Source organism: Diabrotica virgifera, chromosome 5 (assembly GCF_917563875.1).
Source record: "Diabrotica virgifera virgifera chromosome 5, PGI_DIABVI_V3a".
Classification (NCBI taxonomy): Eukaryota; Metazoa; Arthropoda; class Insecta; order Coleoptera; family Chrysomelidae; genus Diabrotica; species Diabrotica virgifera.
The window spans coordinates 7417553-7435831 of NC_065447.1; the positions used below are offsets into that span (position 1 = coordinate 7417553).

The 18279-nt window shown below is 31.2% G+C and overlaps 2 protein-coding genes across 6 annotated transcripts in view; one reads left to right on the top strand and one right to left on the bottom strand.

Moving 5' to 3' along the window:
• The window catches only part of LOC114339212 (protein diaphanous), a 197929-nt gene that overhangs the window by 154802 nt on the left and 24848 nt on the right, over nt 1-18279 (bottom strand). The window contains exon 1 of one of the 5 annotated variants that reach the window (XM_028289930.2): nt 1825-1897. The exons of the other annotated variants lie outside the window; for them this stretch is intronic. Within the exon in view, the coding sequence (XP_028145731.1) occupies nt 1825-1872 (48 nt within the window). The 5' untranslated portion in view covers nt 1873-1897. Of the gene's footprint in view, nt 1-1824; nt 1898-18279 lie in introns of those variants that run through there. 5 annotated transcript variants of the gene reach the window in all.
• LOC114339615 (phosphorylase b kinase gamma catalytic chain, skeletal muscle/heart isoform) overlaps nt 2103-18279 on the top strand; it is an 88400-nt gene continuing 72223 nt past the window's right edge. Inside the window, exon 1 of the mRNA XM_028290448.2 lies at nt 2103-2219. The gene's annotated coding sequence lies outside the window, so the exon portion shown is untranslated. The remainder of the gene's footprint in view (nt 2220-18279) is intronic.

The window sequence follows — 18279 nt, forward strand, 5'->3', positions numbered from 1 at the left end:
ATTCTGACAAATCTTATCTTAATCAAGTTTATAAATGATTCTAAGATAAAAATTTAAACATATCTATAACAAAATTCTGTGGCAAAAAGACGCTTTGTCTAATGCCATCTCTTTCTCTCCACACACACACACACACACACAAGAAGACATGAAGCTATAGTTGGGTTTTAATTTCAGTATTTTATAAATGATAGAGTATTTCACAGGTCACGTGAAATTTGGGAAAAATCATATTGGTACACCCGGCATACAATGATAATTTACCTGTCTAGCAACAATATTATTACAGCGATATTGTTAAAGAGTAAGGCTATAACATATTAAATCACTAAAATCGGACAACAGGTTTAGGAAATTCGAGACATCTAAAATGACCCGTTTTGTGGGGTGCCCGTTTTTCGTGCCGGTCAGTGTATATTAAATAAAATTAAATCTAATCGAATTGAATCGAACCGAATATAATCGAATTTATAAGAAGTATTCACTTCTGTCGGCACTCCGCAAGTGCCACGCTCTAATTTTTTTAATAGTGCTTTTCATCGATTGTCATTTGTTTCGAGCTTCTGTCATTCTGTCATATGTTGTATAATCTGTGTATATTAACATTATACACGGATTATACGAAATATGTCAGTAGTCATGCCATTGACGGTGAAACTACATAAAAACACGGGCCATATCCCAATCGGCAGAGGAGTCCGACAGGGCGATACCTTATCGCCTAAACTGTTTACCGCAGTATTAGAATATGCTTGTGAAAAACTTAACTGGGAAGAGCGAGGCCTGAATATTGACGGTAGAAGATTAACAAATTTGAAATTCGCAGACGACATAGTTTTATTCTCTGACAACCTTAAGGAGATACAATGTTACATAAACTTCAGTTAGTGTGTGCCAGTGCCAGTGTAGGTCTTAAAGTACCTAGAGGAAATATCAATATTGGAGACAACCAAGTAGAGCTAGTGGAAAAATACATATACCTTGGACACGAAATAAAGATCACAAGAGACAACCAAACATGCGAACTACGAAGAAGAATAAACCTAGCATGGGCAGCCTATGGAAAACTCAAAGACATCTTTAAAAGCGATATACCAATTTCTTTAAAACGTAAAACATTTGACCAATGTGTGTTGACTGTGATGACTTATGGTGCCGAAACATTAACATTGACCGAGTTAGAAATGAAGACTTAAGACGAAGAACAGGAGTTACTGATGTAATTTTCCGAATTGCCACCCTCAAATGGAACTGGGCCGAACACGTCGCCCGAATCAGTGGAAGGAGATGGACGAAGAGATTACTTGAGTGGAGGCCGAGATTAGACAAAAGAAGTAGAGGAAGACCACCTACTCGTTGGACTGACGATCTCAAGAAAATGTCAAGAAATTGGATGCAAAGTGCTCAAAATAGAGCACAATGGACAAAAATGAGGGAGACCTATGTCCAGCTGTGGACGCAAAAGGCTGGATGATGATGATGATACGAAATATGACAGAAGCTCGAAACAAATGACTGTGAATGAAAAGCCCTATAGTGGCAGTCGATGATTATATCATCGCAGATTAACTTTTTGTCAATGTCCTCATATGCAAGTGCTCATAGCGACCGATTTCTTTTTCAATTATTATGTGCTTTCTGGAAATAAGGCTACATTTTACAGAAATCGAACAGGGAATCGGTATAATTTTCATTACTATGAATCAAGCAGCCCCCATTTTATTAACAATCATAGTCAAAATATCTGGTACATAAATATTTGGGGTGATATTGTTGGGGATTATGTGATTAGATAAAAAAAGGTAAAACAATACAGTTACTTACAGTTTCTGAAGAAATATATCTAGAAAAAACATTTGGACACAAAAACATAATGCCATACGCAATAACATGATATATTGACTGTGGATTAATGAAAACATAATAAAAAAAACGTATTAAGTATGTATAGATAAAAATTTATTGGATTGTGTTGTATCGATGCGAAATTCAAACAGTGTGGGATGGCTATAAAAATTATATAATGCGATATATAATATTTTAATCATGTGAAATATTTACATAGATCTAAAAAAGCAAACTACCTTTAAGAGAACAGAGTAGTGCAATGTGTAACAGCCACTCAATCTGAGGAATAGGGAGACCGAAGCCCCGAAAGTTCTGATGACGACTCCAGAAAGTGAGTCGAAAGTTCGATTAAGATTCGACCCCAAAACTGAGTAAGTTTTTCTAGTAATAATAAAGTAACAGTAAAAAAGAACAAAGTAAAATATAGATAACATATAGGCAAAAACAAACTCACAGAAAAAAAATGAGTATTTTAAATACATAATCTATTGCTATTGGATCAACGCGAAGTATATCCTACAACCTGAAACAATAATGCATAAAACTTAAAGCATACGTTATTTACATAAGAGCTATTGTGTTTTACGTGTAGATGGGTACCCCTTCTCGCTTGTCCCGTAATTTCTTCCACCTTCCACCCTTTCTGTTTCTTTATTTCCTACCTATGTTCGGTATATTTATTAGCAAAATCTTAAAAAGTGTTACTAGTAAAGGTAAACACATACGTAATGTTTATTATAATAATTAATTAATTTTTTACATCTAGACTTATCTCGCCATAAACAACAAGAAAGTGATAACATTTTCAGGTTTATCTTTAAAAGTTTCTGTTGTGGCTGTGTGCGTTATTTGGTGATAAAAAGAAGCATTCAGTTTTCATGAATTTACAGTGTCGGTTAAGTTTTAAATTTCATGTAGCTTGTGGCCTTCATGGATCAACATCACGTCAACCATTTACCCTGGCCACCACGATCGCCTGATCTGCCTCCAATTGAACATGTCTGGGACATGACAAATCGCAGGCTCTTGAATTTGCAACACCCTCCATAGACTTTAGGAGGTCTTACTCACGAGGTTGCAGTAGCCTGAAAGGGCAATGGTCACGGGGTGTCAAGGTTACTGCAACAGGCGTGTCAGTGAGTGTACAAGAAATCGTGGATCCTGAACACAGTATAGAGCCAGCTTCTGCAGTAAGTTGACGAATCAATTGCTATTATTTTACTAATCATTTTACTAGTAAGTGGCACTGAACATTTATACCAAAAATTATTAAAATCGGATAAATACAGGGTGTCCAGAAACTCTACCGACAAACGAAGACAGGAGATTCCTTAGATAATTTTAAGACAATTTAACCCAATTCCTCTAGTCCGAAAATGCTTCCTAAAGGAGCTAGAGCTATTTGAAAATGGCGTCTGGTAATTAGTTTTTCTTAAATATCTCCAGAACGCTTCTATTTAGAAAAACGAAAATTGATACACATATTTTCTTCCAGAGATAAATCGATTCCATTCATTACAAATTTCTAGTACCGGTCATAGGCGTCCGTTTTGGGTAGAGCAACAGTTATATTATCGCATAACTTTTTTGTTTTTAATTTTTAAGCATTTTTGAGACCGGATTATGAAAACGTAAGGTATTATAGTACTAAAAGGTACTCTTACTTTAAGTCGATGGGATACACAGTTTTCTAGAAAAATCGATGTAAAAATTTTTCGTTTCTTGAATATCAAAAAAAAATTTCAAAAAAAACTGTTTAGAAAAACGAAAACTTATACGTTTATTTATATTCCAGAGATGAATCGATTTCATTAATTGCGCATTTCTAGTACCGGTCATATGCATCCGTTTTGGGTAGGTCAACGGTTATTTTATCGCATACCTTTTTTGTCTTCAATTTTTAAGAATTTTTGACACTAAATTATTAAATTATGAGGTATTCCAGTACTAAGTTAATCTTGCTTTAAGTTAATAAAATACATCGGTTTTTTTTAAATTCAATTTTTTTTTTCAAACTCAGGAAACAAAAAATTTTCAAATCGATTTTTCTAGAAAACGGTGTGTCCTACCGACTTAAAGCAAGAGTACCTTTTAGTACTAGAATACCTCACAATTTACTAATCCAGTATCAAAAATCCTTAAAAGTTAAAGACAAAAAAGTTATGCAATAAAATAATCGTTGCCCCACCCATAACGGACGCCTATGACTGGTACTAGAAATTCACAATGGATGTAGTTGATTTATCTCTGGTAGATAAATATGTGTACCAATTTTCGTTTTTCTAACTAGAAGCGTTCTGGAGGTATTTAAGAAAAACTAATTACAAGACGCCATCTTCAAAGAGCTCTAGCTCCCCTAGGAAGCATTTTCGGACTAGGTGAATTTGGTTAAATTGTCTTCAAATTATCTGAGGAATCTCCTGTCTTCATTTGTCGGTAGAGTTTCTAGACACCCTGTATAATATATAGGAGTTCTCCTTTTTTGTCACTCAGTATATTTATTATAAACAATATAATTTAAATATTTAAGTTTCTCGACAAGAAGCAATGACATCAAATTGCACTTCAATGTAATTTTATAAAAAAAACCAATTTGCAAGGTCGCGAAAATATATACGATGATAATAAAACGATATTTTTGAATCAGCAATATAAAAATTGATGTAAAACATGTATTTAACATTTAATATATTTTGCAGTATTTTTAGTGGAACATTAAGGGCCGGTTGTTCGAACGCTAATCAAAAATGATCATTATCAAATATTTAATTACTGTCACAACTGTCAATGGCAACTTTGATTGGATTGCTGAAAACATAATTATTGATGAACAATTATGAAATTAGTTAATCAATTATGTTAATAATTGTTATGTTAATTGATTAACTACTCTCATAATTTATAATCATATGCGTTTTCAGCAATCCAACCAAAGTTGACATTGACAGTTGTGACAGTAATTAAATATTTGATAGTGATCATTGTTGATTAGCGTTCGAACAACCGGCCCTATGACTAAGATTTATGCTATCCATTTGTTGTTTTAATTACTATTTTTTAAGACTAGGTCTTTGTATTCAGTCTAATTAGAATTTGTTCCCCAGATAATTTACTACGAATATTTAGAACCCGTGCACTCTAATCTTGTTTTCAACGAAAACTTTTCGTTTATAAATTTGCAAAAGTCTGTGTGTTATTGCGTCGCCGCTCCTGCAATACTCAGATCAGATTTATCGATGGATTCTTATGTAGTTTTTTCTTCTAAATCCAAATCTGAAAATGGCATTTCGATATTTCTAACCGTCTTCGAGATAATCGACCTCAAAGTCTAAAATGTGACGTCACAATCCGGTTATCTCCTACAGACGCACTAAACGTCAGCTCAAATGGTTGATTAGGAAGTAGGCTACTTTTTTTTAATCTCGATTTGCCAAGCATAGGTTATTTACATTTGAGTTTGACACTTTGTGAATGTCAAACTAAATTTTAAATTAAGTATTAATAAAACATCAATGACATTTGATAGTGAATTTAATTATTATATAAAATAAATAAGATGTTCGAAAATACAATTTGAGTATAAATATTTTAAAAGCAATAATTTATTAACAGTTTTAAAAAGGTTTATACCAGTATAAATACGGCCTCCCCTTTATGATAAATGGACTGTTCCATTTGCTAAAAAATTAAAATATTATGTATAACCTAGTCGTTCCCTAAACTCGATACAACTGGCTAGTGATTGTAGAAGGTAATTTTTTTGTTTTTTGAGAATTTTGCCGAAATTGGCAAAATTACTAATTATTTAGTAATAATTATTAACTATATAGAAATTATTTTTTGTCGAATTGGCAAAATTATTGACTAAAATCACTAGCCAGTATTGTGTCTGTGTACATCCTTCTAATGGAAAAAAATATTTGAAGATTTTTCTCAAATTATGGATACCAAGAACATTTTCATTTATAACTCTTTTATTTTTAATTTGACATATAAAAGTTATTCTTCATAAAAAGCTCTTCTTGTTCTAAGATTTATGATGCAACCGTGTCCCAAAAGTAGGGGAACGGTCGAATATTTCGCGAACTAAACATCGGATGGAAAAACTGAAAAATACGTGTTCAATCATTTTCAAAAATCTATCCAATGACACCAAACACCAACTCCCACTACACCCCCTGGAGGTGGGGTGGGGGGTAACTTTAAAATCTTAAATGGAAACCCCTAGATTTTCTTGCAGATTTGCATTCGTTACTGTGGATAGATGGCGCTATAATTGGGAAAAACTATTTATCATGATACCGTAGGTAAATTATAGAAACGGTCTAATATCTCGAGAAATACACTTTCAAATAAGAAACCAAAAAACAGGTTTTTAATATTTTTCGAAAACCTATCGATAAACACTAAACATGACCCTCCAACCCACCCCCTGGAGGTGTGGTGGGGGGTAACTTTAAAATCTTAAATAGCAACCCCCACTTTTTATTGCAGATTCGAATTCGTCATGAAAAATTAAGCAATATTTATTCGAAACATTTTTTAAAAATGCTGATAGATGGCGCTAATAAATCGTATTTTTCCAATTAAAGTGCCATCTATCAAGAATTCTAAAAAATGTTTCGAATAAATGTTGCTTAGTTTTTCATGACAAATCCGAATCTGTAATAAAAAGTGGGGGTTGCTATTTAATATTTTAAAGTTACCCCCCACCCCACCTCCAGGGGGGTGGGTTGGAGGGTCATGTTTAGTGTTATTCGATAGGTTTTCAAAAAGTATTAAAAAATTTGTTTGGTTTCTCATTTGGAAGTGTATTTCTCGAGATATTAGACCGTTTCTATAATTTACCCATGGTATCAGGATAAATCGTTTTTCCCAATTATAGCGCCATCTATCCACAGTTCGAAAAAATGTCTTGAATAAAAGTTGCTTACTTTTACGTAACGAATCCAAATCTGCAAGAAAATCTAGGGGTTTCCATTTGAGATTTTAAAGTTACCCCCCACCCCACCTCCAGGGGGTGTAGTGGAGGTTGGTGTTTGGTGTCATTGGATAGATTTTTGAAAATGATTGAACAGGTATTTTTCAGTTTTTCGATCCGATGTTCAGTTCGCGAAATATTCGACCCTTCCACTACTTTTGGGACAAGTTGTATAAAATTTTATTAATTTTATACGAGGTATATAAAAAATATGAATTTCGATCAAGAGTAAACTACCTTTATAGTTCATAACATTTAAATTAGAATGCTATAATTGCACATTAAAACACAATTATTAATTCTAAACTACTTTTCATAATAGAAATTTTCCATATTATGAATTAAAATACGCACATAAACAAAGTTTTCGTTATGACAATGCTCGCATTTTCAGCTTGTTTCTTCTTTAAGTCTTTATAGAGATGGGGTCTGATAAATTCAAAAGACATCTGTCTCAGTCCAGGACGCCGCCTGACTGACCTTAATGCAGGATTTATTCTTCGTAGTCCCGGTCAGACCCTCTTCTGTCATCCAGCGCGAAATTGGGTTTTTTATATAATTTTTTTGTATATATTTATATAAATTTTTTTAACTTTTGAGAGAAAGCCCATTAAAGATAGTGCGTGGAAGGCCCTCATCGCTCCTAGATCAGCATCATTCCCAGCCGGGCATTTCCTCCTTCCTCACAATCTCTTTCACACAATCTGACTCACTTGTTCGCCTCTTATCAAAACGTATTCCCTCTATAGTCTAGTAAAATAAAATTTCACTACATGTAAAACAAAATGTAAATTCGTACAGGTTGAAACAAATTTTATATCAAAGTTTAGGTGGGTACAAAAGATATTTTCAAGAAAGTATCCAAATCGTACAAGGGGATCATTGTTTAAATAATTAAAAAGGGGTCATTTTTGCAAAAAAATTACTTTTTTAACTGCTGAGGTCATTCAATTACTAATGAAGGTCTATAGGATTATTTTCTGCAAAGTTGAAGGGTTAATCTTTCACATATAACTTACTAAATTAAATTTGACCCCCTATTTATTTAAATAATTATACATGAAACTTTAAAAACAAATTTGCAAAAAATTATTTTTAGCGTTTTAAATAAGCACTATAGAATATCTTATTTTACAGGAGAAGTTGCACTATGTTATCAGTATTAATAAAAAAAAATTAGTCCAAAAATATTTAATATTTTTTGAGATATTGAATTTGTTTATTAAATGTTACCCTATTTTGAATTGCAAAAACGCGGTTGTTGCCAAAGAAATATTCACCTGTATTAAATCTTATTAGTTTTATTTTTATGTATATTTTCGATAAATGTATTGATAAATTCAAATTTCAATTAAACTTCCCCCTAAAATGACATTTGAAAATTATTCAAATTTGTTTATAATTTGTTTTTTTAATAACGCCGCGGGGATTAAATATTTTGAAATGCCGTTTCAATAATTGGGTTTCTGGGAATTTTTCACTAATTAACAAATTTTTTTGTCTTTTTTTCCTCTTCTTTTTTTTTCTTGGAGTTATATTACCACGGGCCCTTGTAGGGTTAAGTTTCATTAAGAATGTCGAATCTCTAAGTTATAGATTCTAGACCTAAAAATATTAAGATTGGTCTAAAATCACTTAAATAAAATGTGGATGGTTACTGAGTTACAGGGTGTTTAATTTAAAAATTAAAAATTATTTTTACCAAGTACTTTCAAACTATTTGACGCATCCTTATCATACTTGTCAGAAAGTGTGGGTACTATACAGTCTACTAAATTGTGACAAATAAAAGTTTCTAGCTACTACCAGAGGCGTGCGACAGGGGATAGTTAATGATTGACCCTTTCCAAATTCTACGCCACTGAGGGAATTACTATTTTAGCGAAATTTTTCGATTCTCCAATACTTTATATGTAAATAATATACTCTTTACTGGTAACGATTAAGTCATTAGTTTTCGAGATATTGGACGTTAAAAATGAAACGGCATAGTTATTTTGATTCATTCATTTTAAACTTCCAATATCTCTCAAACTGATGACTTTATCGATACCAATAAAGTTATTTACATAAAAAGTATTGGAGAATCGAAAAATTTCGTTAAAATAGTAATTTACTCAGTGGCGTAGAATTTGGGAAGGGTCAATCATTCACTATCCCCTGTCGTACGCCTCTGGCACTAGCTAGAAACGTTTATTAATGACAATTTAGTAGGGTGTATAATGGCCACACTTTCTGTTAAGTATGATAAGGATACGTTAAATAGTTTTAAAGTACTTGGTAACAATAATTTTTAAATTTTTAAATAAAACACCCCGTAACTCAGTAAGTAGCCATATTTTATTTAAGAGATTTTAGTTAAATCTTAATATTTTTAGGTCTACAATCTAGATCTCATAGACTCGACATTCTTAATAAAATTTAACCCTAAAAGGGCCCGTAGTAATGTAACTCCAAGGAAAAAAAGAAGAAGAAAAAACGACAAAAAAATTGTGTTAATTAGTAAAAAATTCCCAGGAACCCAATTATCGAAACGGCATTTTAAATTACTTAATCTCCGCAACGTTATTAAAAAAACAAATTATAAACAAATTTGTATGATTTTCAAACGCCATTTTAGGGGGGAGTTTAATTGAAATTTGAATGTATCCATACAACTATCGACAATATACATAAAAATGAAAATAATGAGATCTTAAGCAGGTGAATATTTATTTGGCAACAACCGCGTTTTTGCAATTGAAAATATAGTAACATTTAATAAACAACTTCAATATCTCAAAAAATATTAAATATTTTTTGACCAATTTTTTTTTGCTTAATACTGGTAACATATTGCAACTTAGTCTGTAAAATAAAATATTTTATAGTGCTTATTTAAAACGCAAAAAATAATTATTTGCGAATTTGTTTTTTAAGTTTTATATACAATTATTTAAATAAATAGGGGATCAAATTTAATTTAGTAAGTCTTATGTGAAATATTTACCCTTCAGCTTTGTAGAAAAAAATCCCATAGACCTTCATTGATAAGTGAATTACCTCAGCAGTTAAAAAAGTATTTTTTTTGCAAAAATGACCCCTTTTTACTTTCTTGAAAATATCTTTTGTACCCACCTAAGCTTTGATATAAAATTTATTTTAACCTGTACGAATTTACATTTTGACTTTTTTTTATTTTATTAGGCTACTACTATTAACTTCACAACTAATGGCATGATTGCCGGACCCCTTTGATAGAAAGGTGGTTATTTACGATTCAGACAATCCGATATGCGTTGTAATAATAATATTCTTTAATTATTTAAATAATCTTCATCTAAATAAGTAACAAATGGATTTATGGACGTACAACCAAATAATGGCATTTAACCAGCTTCCTCCCTCCCTTTCTGGACCAGACAAATGTACTCCCAAGGGAAAAAGCATCCTTGCTATCTGCAGCCCCCTTGCAAGCATCCTTCTGTAATAAGTACGGCTGTTTTGGCACCAAAATAAGCCCCAGAGGAGATTATATAATCTGTACCTCACCGTTTATTCTCTTAACTATTACGTGAGGTATTAACTGAGGTATCACCCTGACCTATTTCAAATATTTTTATTTTTTTCGTTAATTTTTACTTAATACGTCGTTTCTTTTCGCTTTTGTAATCATTAATTTGAATTGCATATTTTTCTAACATTTACAAACATTCCACTTGCAGAGGTAAACATCTAATATTACGGGGGTCACATGAAAAGTTTTCGAGGTATTTTTATGACTGTCATTCTACCAAAGTGATGAATTGACACTTTAGTTTAGAAATTACAATTTAGTTTATAGTCCATTGAAATGTTACATTTAGTGTGCATTTCTTAGAGGAGTCAATTTTATTTTTTTAATGTGTTCAGCGGGGTTCAGTAGAAGCTTAAGTTCAAGTTTTTGGGGTTGAGGCCCTTGTCCCCCGGCCGCCATTTTGGAAAAAGGGGTGCAAAGGGCTTTCGCGCTGTATCTCGTAAACTAGCTACCCTACAGAAAATTTAATTTCACATAAAATGAAGAAAATTAAATTTTCTACAATTTTATATCTATTACTTTTTATCGTAAAGTGACCAACAAAAAAGTTATAAGCAAAAATAAGAGAAAATTTTGTAAGAAATTTCCTTTTGGAGGTTATAACTTTTTTTACGTTCATTTCACAATAAAATAACATCATAGTGATTTTGTAGAGGATTTTTCAATAAACAATTTTCACTATAAAGTTGTTTAATTTTATTTATTTTCTAGGTTTTACAGCGCTCCAAACTTGACCAGATTCTCGAATTCTCGTAGAAAAATAATGTTTTTCTATCTATATATTAGACGAGCGGCATTAACCGTTATGCCAACCACGAAAATCAAATTTAAGGTGAATGATCAATTTTGGTCTATTTTTATGTTTTCGAGGTCGCTGAATCCGAATATGAGGTTTATTTTTATCTAGAGTTGGTGGAACATGTTAAAAAAATAAATTTTATACAAAAATGCCAAAAATGAATTTTGATGATTTTTCAAATTTACCTCGCTGTATCGTTGGTCGCTGTAAATAATTCCTTTTAAAAATTTTACTGTGTCATCTTTGAAGTATGTAGATAACAATGAAATTTGTCCAAAATGTTTAAACACATTAAAAAAGGAGTTGTTAATTTATTAACATTTTGTCATCATATTTCGTTAGTTTCATGTTTACTTAAAAAAGTTGAGTGACAAACTTTTTAGTTTATAATTTTAACCAACACAACAATAAAATATAGTTCATGAAGAAGTTTTTTGAAGAAAATTTTAAGTCAAAATATATAATAGGAAAAAAGTTATGTTACTTCATATACAAGCGGCACACCCCAAAAAACGCTTATATCTCGAGATCCTGACCACGGTGTGATGAATGGCTAATTTTTATCATACTTTATGATTTTGATATCAAAAATCGTTTTTTTGCTCTGCTTAAGAATTTTGCATTTTTCGGTTGCGTCATTCTTCTTCTGAAGCGGCGAATTTGTCCTCAAACAACTTCTTGGGCCTTTTCTATACATATTCTATACATGTATATGCTTAGAGTTATAAGTTTTATAGTGGGAAGAAAGGTCAAAAACAGATTAATAATAGCATAGGAATGTTAATATCATAATAAATTGTATGAATAAAAAATATATATAGATAGAACAGTGAGCCTAACTTTTTTTTTATTGTATCCCTATGAGCATTCGAGAATATGGTCAAGTTTGGAGCGCTGTAAAACCTATATAAATAAATATAATTAAACAACTTTATAGTGAAAATTGTTCGCTGAAAAACCCTCTACAAAATTGCTATAACGTTATTTTATTTTAAAATGAACTGAAAAAAAGTTATAGCATCCAAAAGGAAACTTGTTAAAAAAAATTTACATATTTTTGGTTATATCTTTTTTGTTGGTCACTTGACGATAAAAAGTAATAGAAACGAAATTGTGGAAAATTTAATTTGCTACATTTTATGTTTAATTAGATTTTCCGTAGGGTTGGTAGTTTACGAGATATAGCGCGAAACCCCTTTGCACCCCATTTCCAAGATGGCGACCGGGGGACAAGGATGGCGACCCCAAAAACTTGAACTTAAGCTTCTACTGATCTCCCCTACACATTAAAGAAATAAAATTGACTCCTCTAAGAAATGCAAGGTACGGCCTAAAAAATGTAACATTTTAATGGACTATTACTCTGAACTAAAGTTTACTTTCACCTTTTTACAGTATTTCAAAATTGTGTAGTGATTAATTTGTTTCTAGAAAATTTGCCTATACAACTTACAATATCCTCGTGATCTTCTGCAAGTGTTTTGTTGTCAACAAGCTAACAAGCAAGAAGACAGAAACGTAAAATAAGAAGAGCGAAAAAGAAATAGTTAGACGTTAAGACAGATAGGAAAGGAAAGATAAGACAAAGGAAAAGCAATAATCAGGAAGTAACTGAAGAACATTGTAAATAAAATTGATATCGCAAGTCTCAAGGCTTTTTTACTGAGATAAAGATAACTTTAGCATCCTCGTGGTCTTCTGCAAGTGCATTTTCATCACCAATGCAAATGAAGAAATCGAAAACGCAGATGGAGAAGAGCAAAAGGCAAATGTTTAGAAGATACTAGATGGTTTGGTAAGTAACCTCCTTTGAAATAAAAAACAAAATTTTTCCAAAAAATTCTTTTATCGCCAACCGTCACTAAAGGCATTCATTATTGTACTCATTTGCCCTCATTTGTGGCAGTAAAGTAACACTTTATTGTACTGAAAGAAGAATTTTACTTTACCTGCCGCGATTAATCAAATTAACCCAGATTGAATGTAAGTGGTCGATGGCAGTAATCGAATGGCGAGAATTTGAGTGAACTTAAAATTGATCTACATTAATTCATAGAGTTAAATATTAGCATAGAGAGAGTGTCATTCAGAGCGAAGTGACGACACCATCTTTTTTATTTGGATTAGTGCTGTTTCACTCTTACGCATAGTAAAGCTGCTCCGGTTGTCCTCCTCTTCCGTGCCTATATTCACACTGAATGTCATTATAGATTCTCGATACAATGTGTTAGAAGGAGATGCAGCAAACCAGTCTCTGAGATCTTGTCGTCAGGAAGCGCGGAAGGTAGGCTCCCTCTATGTTAATATATACCTCTATGCATTAATTATTAAAAATATTGTACACAATAAATTAAAACTTTACCGATTTAGTAATTATTCAATATTGATAACTATCGATTAAAAATCGAAAGCGGCCATCTTGCAAAAGTTATCTGTCATCACTGTCATGAAATTATTATGACGTCTAAAATTTAAAAAGTTCTTAAATTGTAAATTGCAAGTGTTAAAACCAATATCAAATTATTGTAGAAAGTGAAATTGTAGATAAAATATATTTTTACATTATCCAAGCTGTCAAGCTTTCAGTAAGTACTTCATTTTCCAGTTTTTCATTCAGGGATTATACGCCAGTCAATGGGAGCAAGAATAGGATATTACCTCCGAATTCTATCCTACTGCATGGATTTTAATGAAATTTTGGACCTAGCCTTTACTTATCTCCTAATTCAAAGTCTACCCTATGCCGATGTATGGTTTTATCTTGGGGGTGGAGTGGTTCCCACAGTGGAAAATTTTTTGGTTAAAATTACTACGGAATTCGCTAGGGATTCTAATTCCAAGCAAAAACTGTTCTATATTTTTTTTTTGAAAACTCAATACTTTTTGAGATATTCGTGGTTGAATATTTAGACCAGGGCGCATCTGTAAAAATATTAGTACATTTGGACGTTGAGAGGTGACTCAAATTTTTTTGCAGAAATTGCTTGAAAATAAATCAAATAATAATATTTGAGTTATCCTCCCTCTCAAAAAGGTCCGGAACATTGTTTAAATAATCAAAATGTCAAAAAATTAAGGAAAAATTCGATTTTTTTCTTGGTTTTTTAATTATAACTTTAAAAGTATTCATTTCCGAGAAAAGTTGTACTGACATAAAAGTTGCGTAATTAAATTTGCTATAATATAGAATTGGTTAAAAATTTAAAAAATAGTCACCCTTGTTGCAAAATAGTAATAATTTTGAAAAAAACATACAAAAACAAGTATTCGTATTTTACGTTTTTGAACCATTTGTGCTACACTTAGGACCTTCATATTTCACCCTGAAAAACTTTATGATACAGTAAAACAATACAGTAAATTTCATTAAGATCGGTTCAATAGAGCTTGCACAATAAATTTTGAAATCCAGCTTTCGTAAAAAAAATTCATTTTTTCAAAATGTTACAGGACTGAAAATAAAGCAGATAGCAAGTTGAAAAATTTTTTGCGTATAGAAGTGTACTGTACCTTTCATTCGCAATTTTGTAAAATTAAAATCGATTAACACCACGGCGTCAGGAATTTTTTTTTATATAAACATTAATTATTGGTGCTACGCGCAGGACAGCGGATAGTTTGCTCTGATTGGGCATTCCAATGACCTTTGATAACGATTGATACATTTTAATTTTTATTACATTTCGATATAAATAAATAAATTTGTTTATTGCAAAATAAAAACACATACTCTATCCTTTGAAATAACACTTTTATTAGCAAAAACTTTCTTTGTTCATATATTTTAACTTAAATAATAAAAGTTTATTATTTTTAAACATATGCAATTGTTTAAACAATATTTCACAAACAATAATAAAATTAGTTTGATTTTTGTGGAATTAAAATATTAAAATACAACAAAATATAGAGTAAGAAAATAATATATTAGATAAAGATTGGAAGAAATTTTGGTGGAAATCAACTTGTGTGAATCGAACACCGCTGTCCTGCGCGTAGCACCAAAAATTATTGTTTATTTCAAAAATTTTCTGACGCCGTGGTAATTAATCGATTTTAATTTTGAAAATTGCAAATGAAAGGTACAGTTCACTTCTATAAGCAAAAAAAAATTTAACTTGCTATCTGCTTTATGTTCAGTCCTGTAACATTTTGAAAAAATGAATTTTTTTTGCGAAAGCTGGATTGCAAAATTTATTTTGCAAAATCTATTAAACCGATCTTAAAGAAATTTACAGTATTGTTTTACTGTATCATAGAGTTTTTCTGGGTGAAATATGAAGGTCCTAAGTGCAGCATAAATGGTTGAAAAACGTAAAATGCGAATACTTGTTTTTGTATGGTTTTTTCGCAATTATTGCTATTTTGCAACTAGGGTGACTATTTCTTAAATTTTTAACCAATTTTATATTGTAGGAAATTTAAATACGCAACTTTTTTGTCAGTACAACTTTTCTCGGAAATTAATACTTTTAAAGTTATAATCAAAAAACTAAGAACAAAATCGAATTTTTCCTTCAATTTTTGACATTTTGATTATTTAAACAATGTTCCGGACCTTTTTGAGAGGGAGGATAACTCAAATATTATTATTTGATTTATTTTCAAGCAATTTCTGCAAAAAAATTTGAGTCACCTCTCAACGTCCATCTCAAAACAGATCCGCCCTGGACTAATTGGCCATATTCATTGAAACATAATACCTTTTCGAACGGTTTTTTGCGAATACCTTAAAAACTATGCATCTAACTAAAAAAACTATATTAAACATCTTTGTAGGTTATAAAAAAACAAAGAGACACTTGCCTTCAAAAAACTTCTAGTTATAATACCAAAAGAGATATGGTAGGTGAAAATAGTTTGTTTTTTGGTACATTCTCAAATTGGTGTATTCAACTTGAAATAACAGAAAAACGGTCGATTTTAGGTGTATAATGCCACTAATACCTTTTGTAGTGCTTGAAAAGACCTTTTAAATGAGCTATATTAAAGGTCCATTACATTAAAATTAAGCGAGATATGCTGCAAACAAAATTGATAACTAATGTATTTTAAGAAAAAATGAGAAGTAATTTTAACCCCCATCCACCAAAATGTAAATGCATCGTTTTCCTTCCACAATACCTTTTATTCTAGTGTTATTTCTATGTTCAAAAAGTTGGACGGGTTTAAAATGAATGGTTTTTGAAAAAAAGATCAAATTATAGAGCGCATTTTTAAATTTTCTTAAAAATCTTCCTTTTTCTCCATGTAACTTGAAAATGATAAGAGATACAGTAATGAAAAATAAAAAGGAAATTTTTATCTGGAAAAGCCCTACATTTTTGTGTGGTATCTTTTTTTCGTATCTCTTATCTTTTTCGAGTTACATGGAGGAAAAGGGAGATTTTTAAGAAAATTTAAAAGTGCACTCTATAATATGATCTTATTTTTTTCAAAAACCATTCATTTTAATCCAGTCCAATTTTTTGAACATAAAAAAAACACTATAATAAAAATTATTGTAGAAGGAAAACGATGTACCTATTTAAATTCTGATGGATGAGGGGTTAAATATACTTCTCATTTCTTCTTAAAATACATTAGTCAACCAATTTTTTGCAGAATATCTCGCTTAGTTTGAATGTAATCGACATTTAGTATTGTTCATTTTAAAGGTCTTTTCAAGCACTACAAAAGTTATTAGTATCATTACACACCTAAAATCGACAGTTTCTCTGTTATTTCAAGTTGAATATGTACATCAATTTGAGCATGCAGCAAAAAAACAAACTCTTCTTACCTACCATATCCCTCTTTGTATTTTAACTAGAAGATTTATTAAGTAACGAATCTCTTTGATTTTTTATAACCTACAGAAATATTTTATATAGTTTTTTTGTTAGATGCATAGTTTTTAAGGTATTCGCTAAAATCCGTCCGAAAAGGTGTCATTTTTCAATGAAAATGGCAAATTTTCAACCACCAATAACTCAAAAAGTATTGAGTTTTCAAAAAATAATTATAAAACAGTTTTGGCTTAAAATTAGGTTCTCTAACCTCTTCCGTGGCTATTTTAATCAAAACATTTTTCACTCCCGAGAAGGGGTGGGAACCACCCCCAAGATAAAAGCGCACGTCGGCATAGGGTAGACTTTGTTTCTTGAGCTATTCCCTACTTACTGTGAACATATCAAGTAAATCGATGTAGTAGGATGGAATTCGGAGCCAAATACCCTCATTGACTGCCCTATTATTAAAATTAAAGATGATTAATTTTATGAAATAATGAAGATAATCAAATTTAAAAAATTGTGTAGTGTTATAATGAGATTTTAAAGAAGTTAAGTAAACGACAGATTTTTATTCAATTTATTTTATAAATTTTATATTATTTTTAAATAATTACAGAGCCCAAACTCTTACGTAGTCAACTTTAAGGTGCGAATCATCGGAGTTCAAATTCCAAGTTGATTTCCAATCAAATTATGTTGGCGATAAAATTTTGTATGCACCACGTCAGTAAAGACTCTTTATCGAACTCGTCTGTTACTCTCCTCGCTCGCTACGATCGCTCTTCTCGTAATATCAAGACTCGTTCGATAAAGAGTCACTTTACTGACTTGGTTGATAAATAACTATTATTTTATTCGATATAGTCTCTTTTTAGCTCAATACAATGATTCCAGCGATTTTACTTCTTTATGCCGTCAGAATAATAAAAAAACAGGTGTTTGTTTCGTCAATTATCTCTTATTTCGAGCTGAATTTTTTATTTACGAGCCATCTTTTCAGATTTGGGAACACGTAATAATCAGAGGGGGACCAAATCAGGAGAATTAGCCGGATCAAAAAGTAATTCCAAATTTGCCATTTTCATAACGCTCTTGTGAGTCGGTGTATTGTCTGGAGAAGTAACACATTTTTCTTCTGCATATTAAAATCACACTCAAATTTCTCACTTTGTTTCTGATATAGATTTTCCAATAATATACAATAATATTGGTTATTGATAGTTTTACCCTTTTCAAGATAATTAATTAAAATTATGTCTTTTCAATCCGAAAATATAGTGGCGATGACCTTTCCGACCCATTGATCTACTCTTGGCCACTT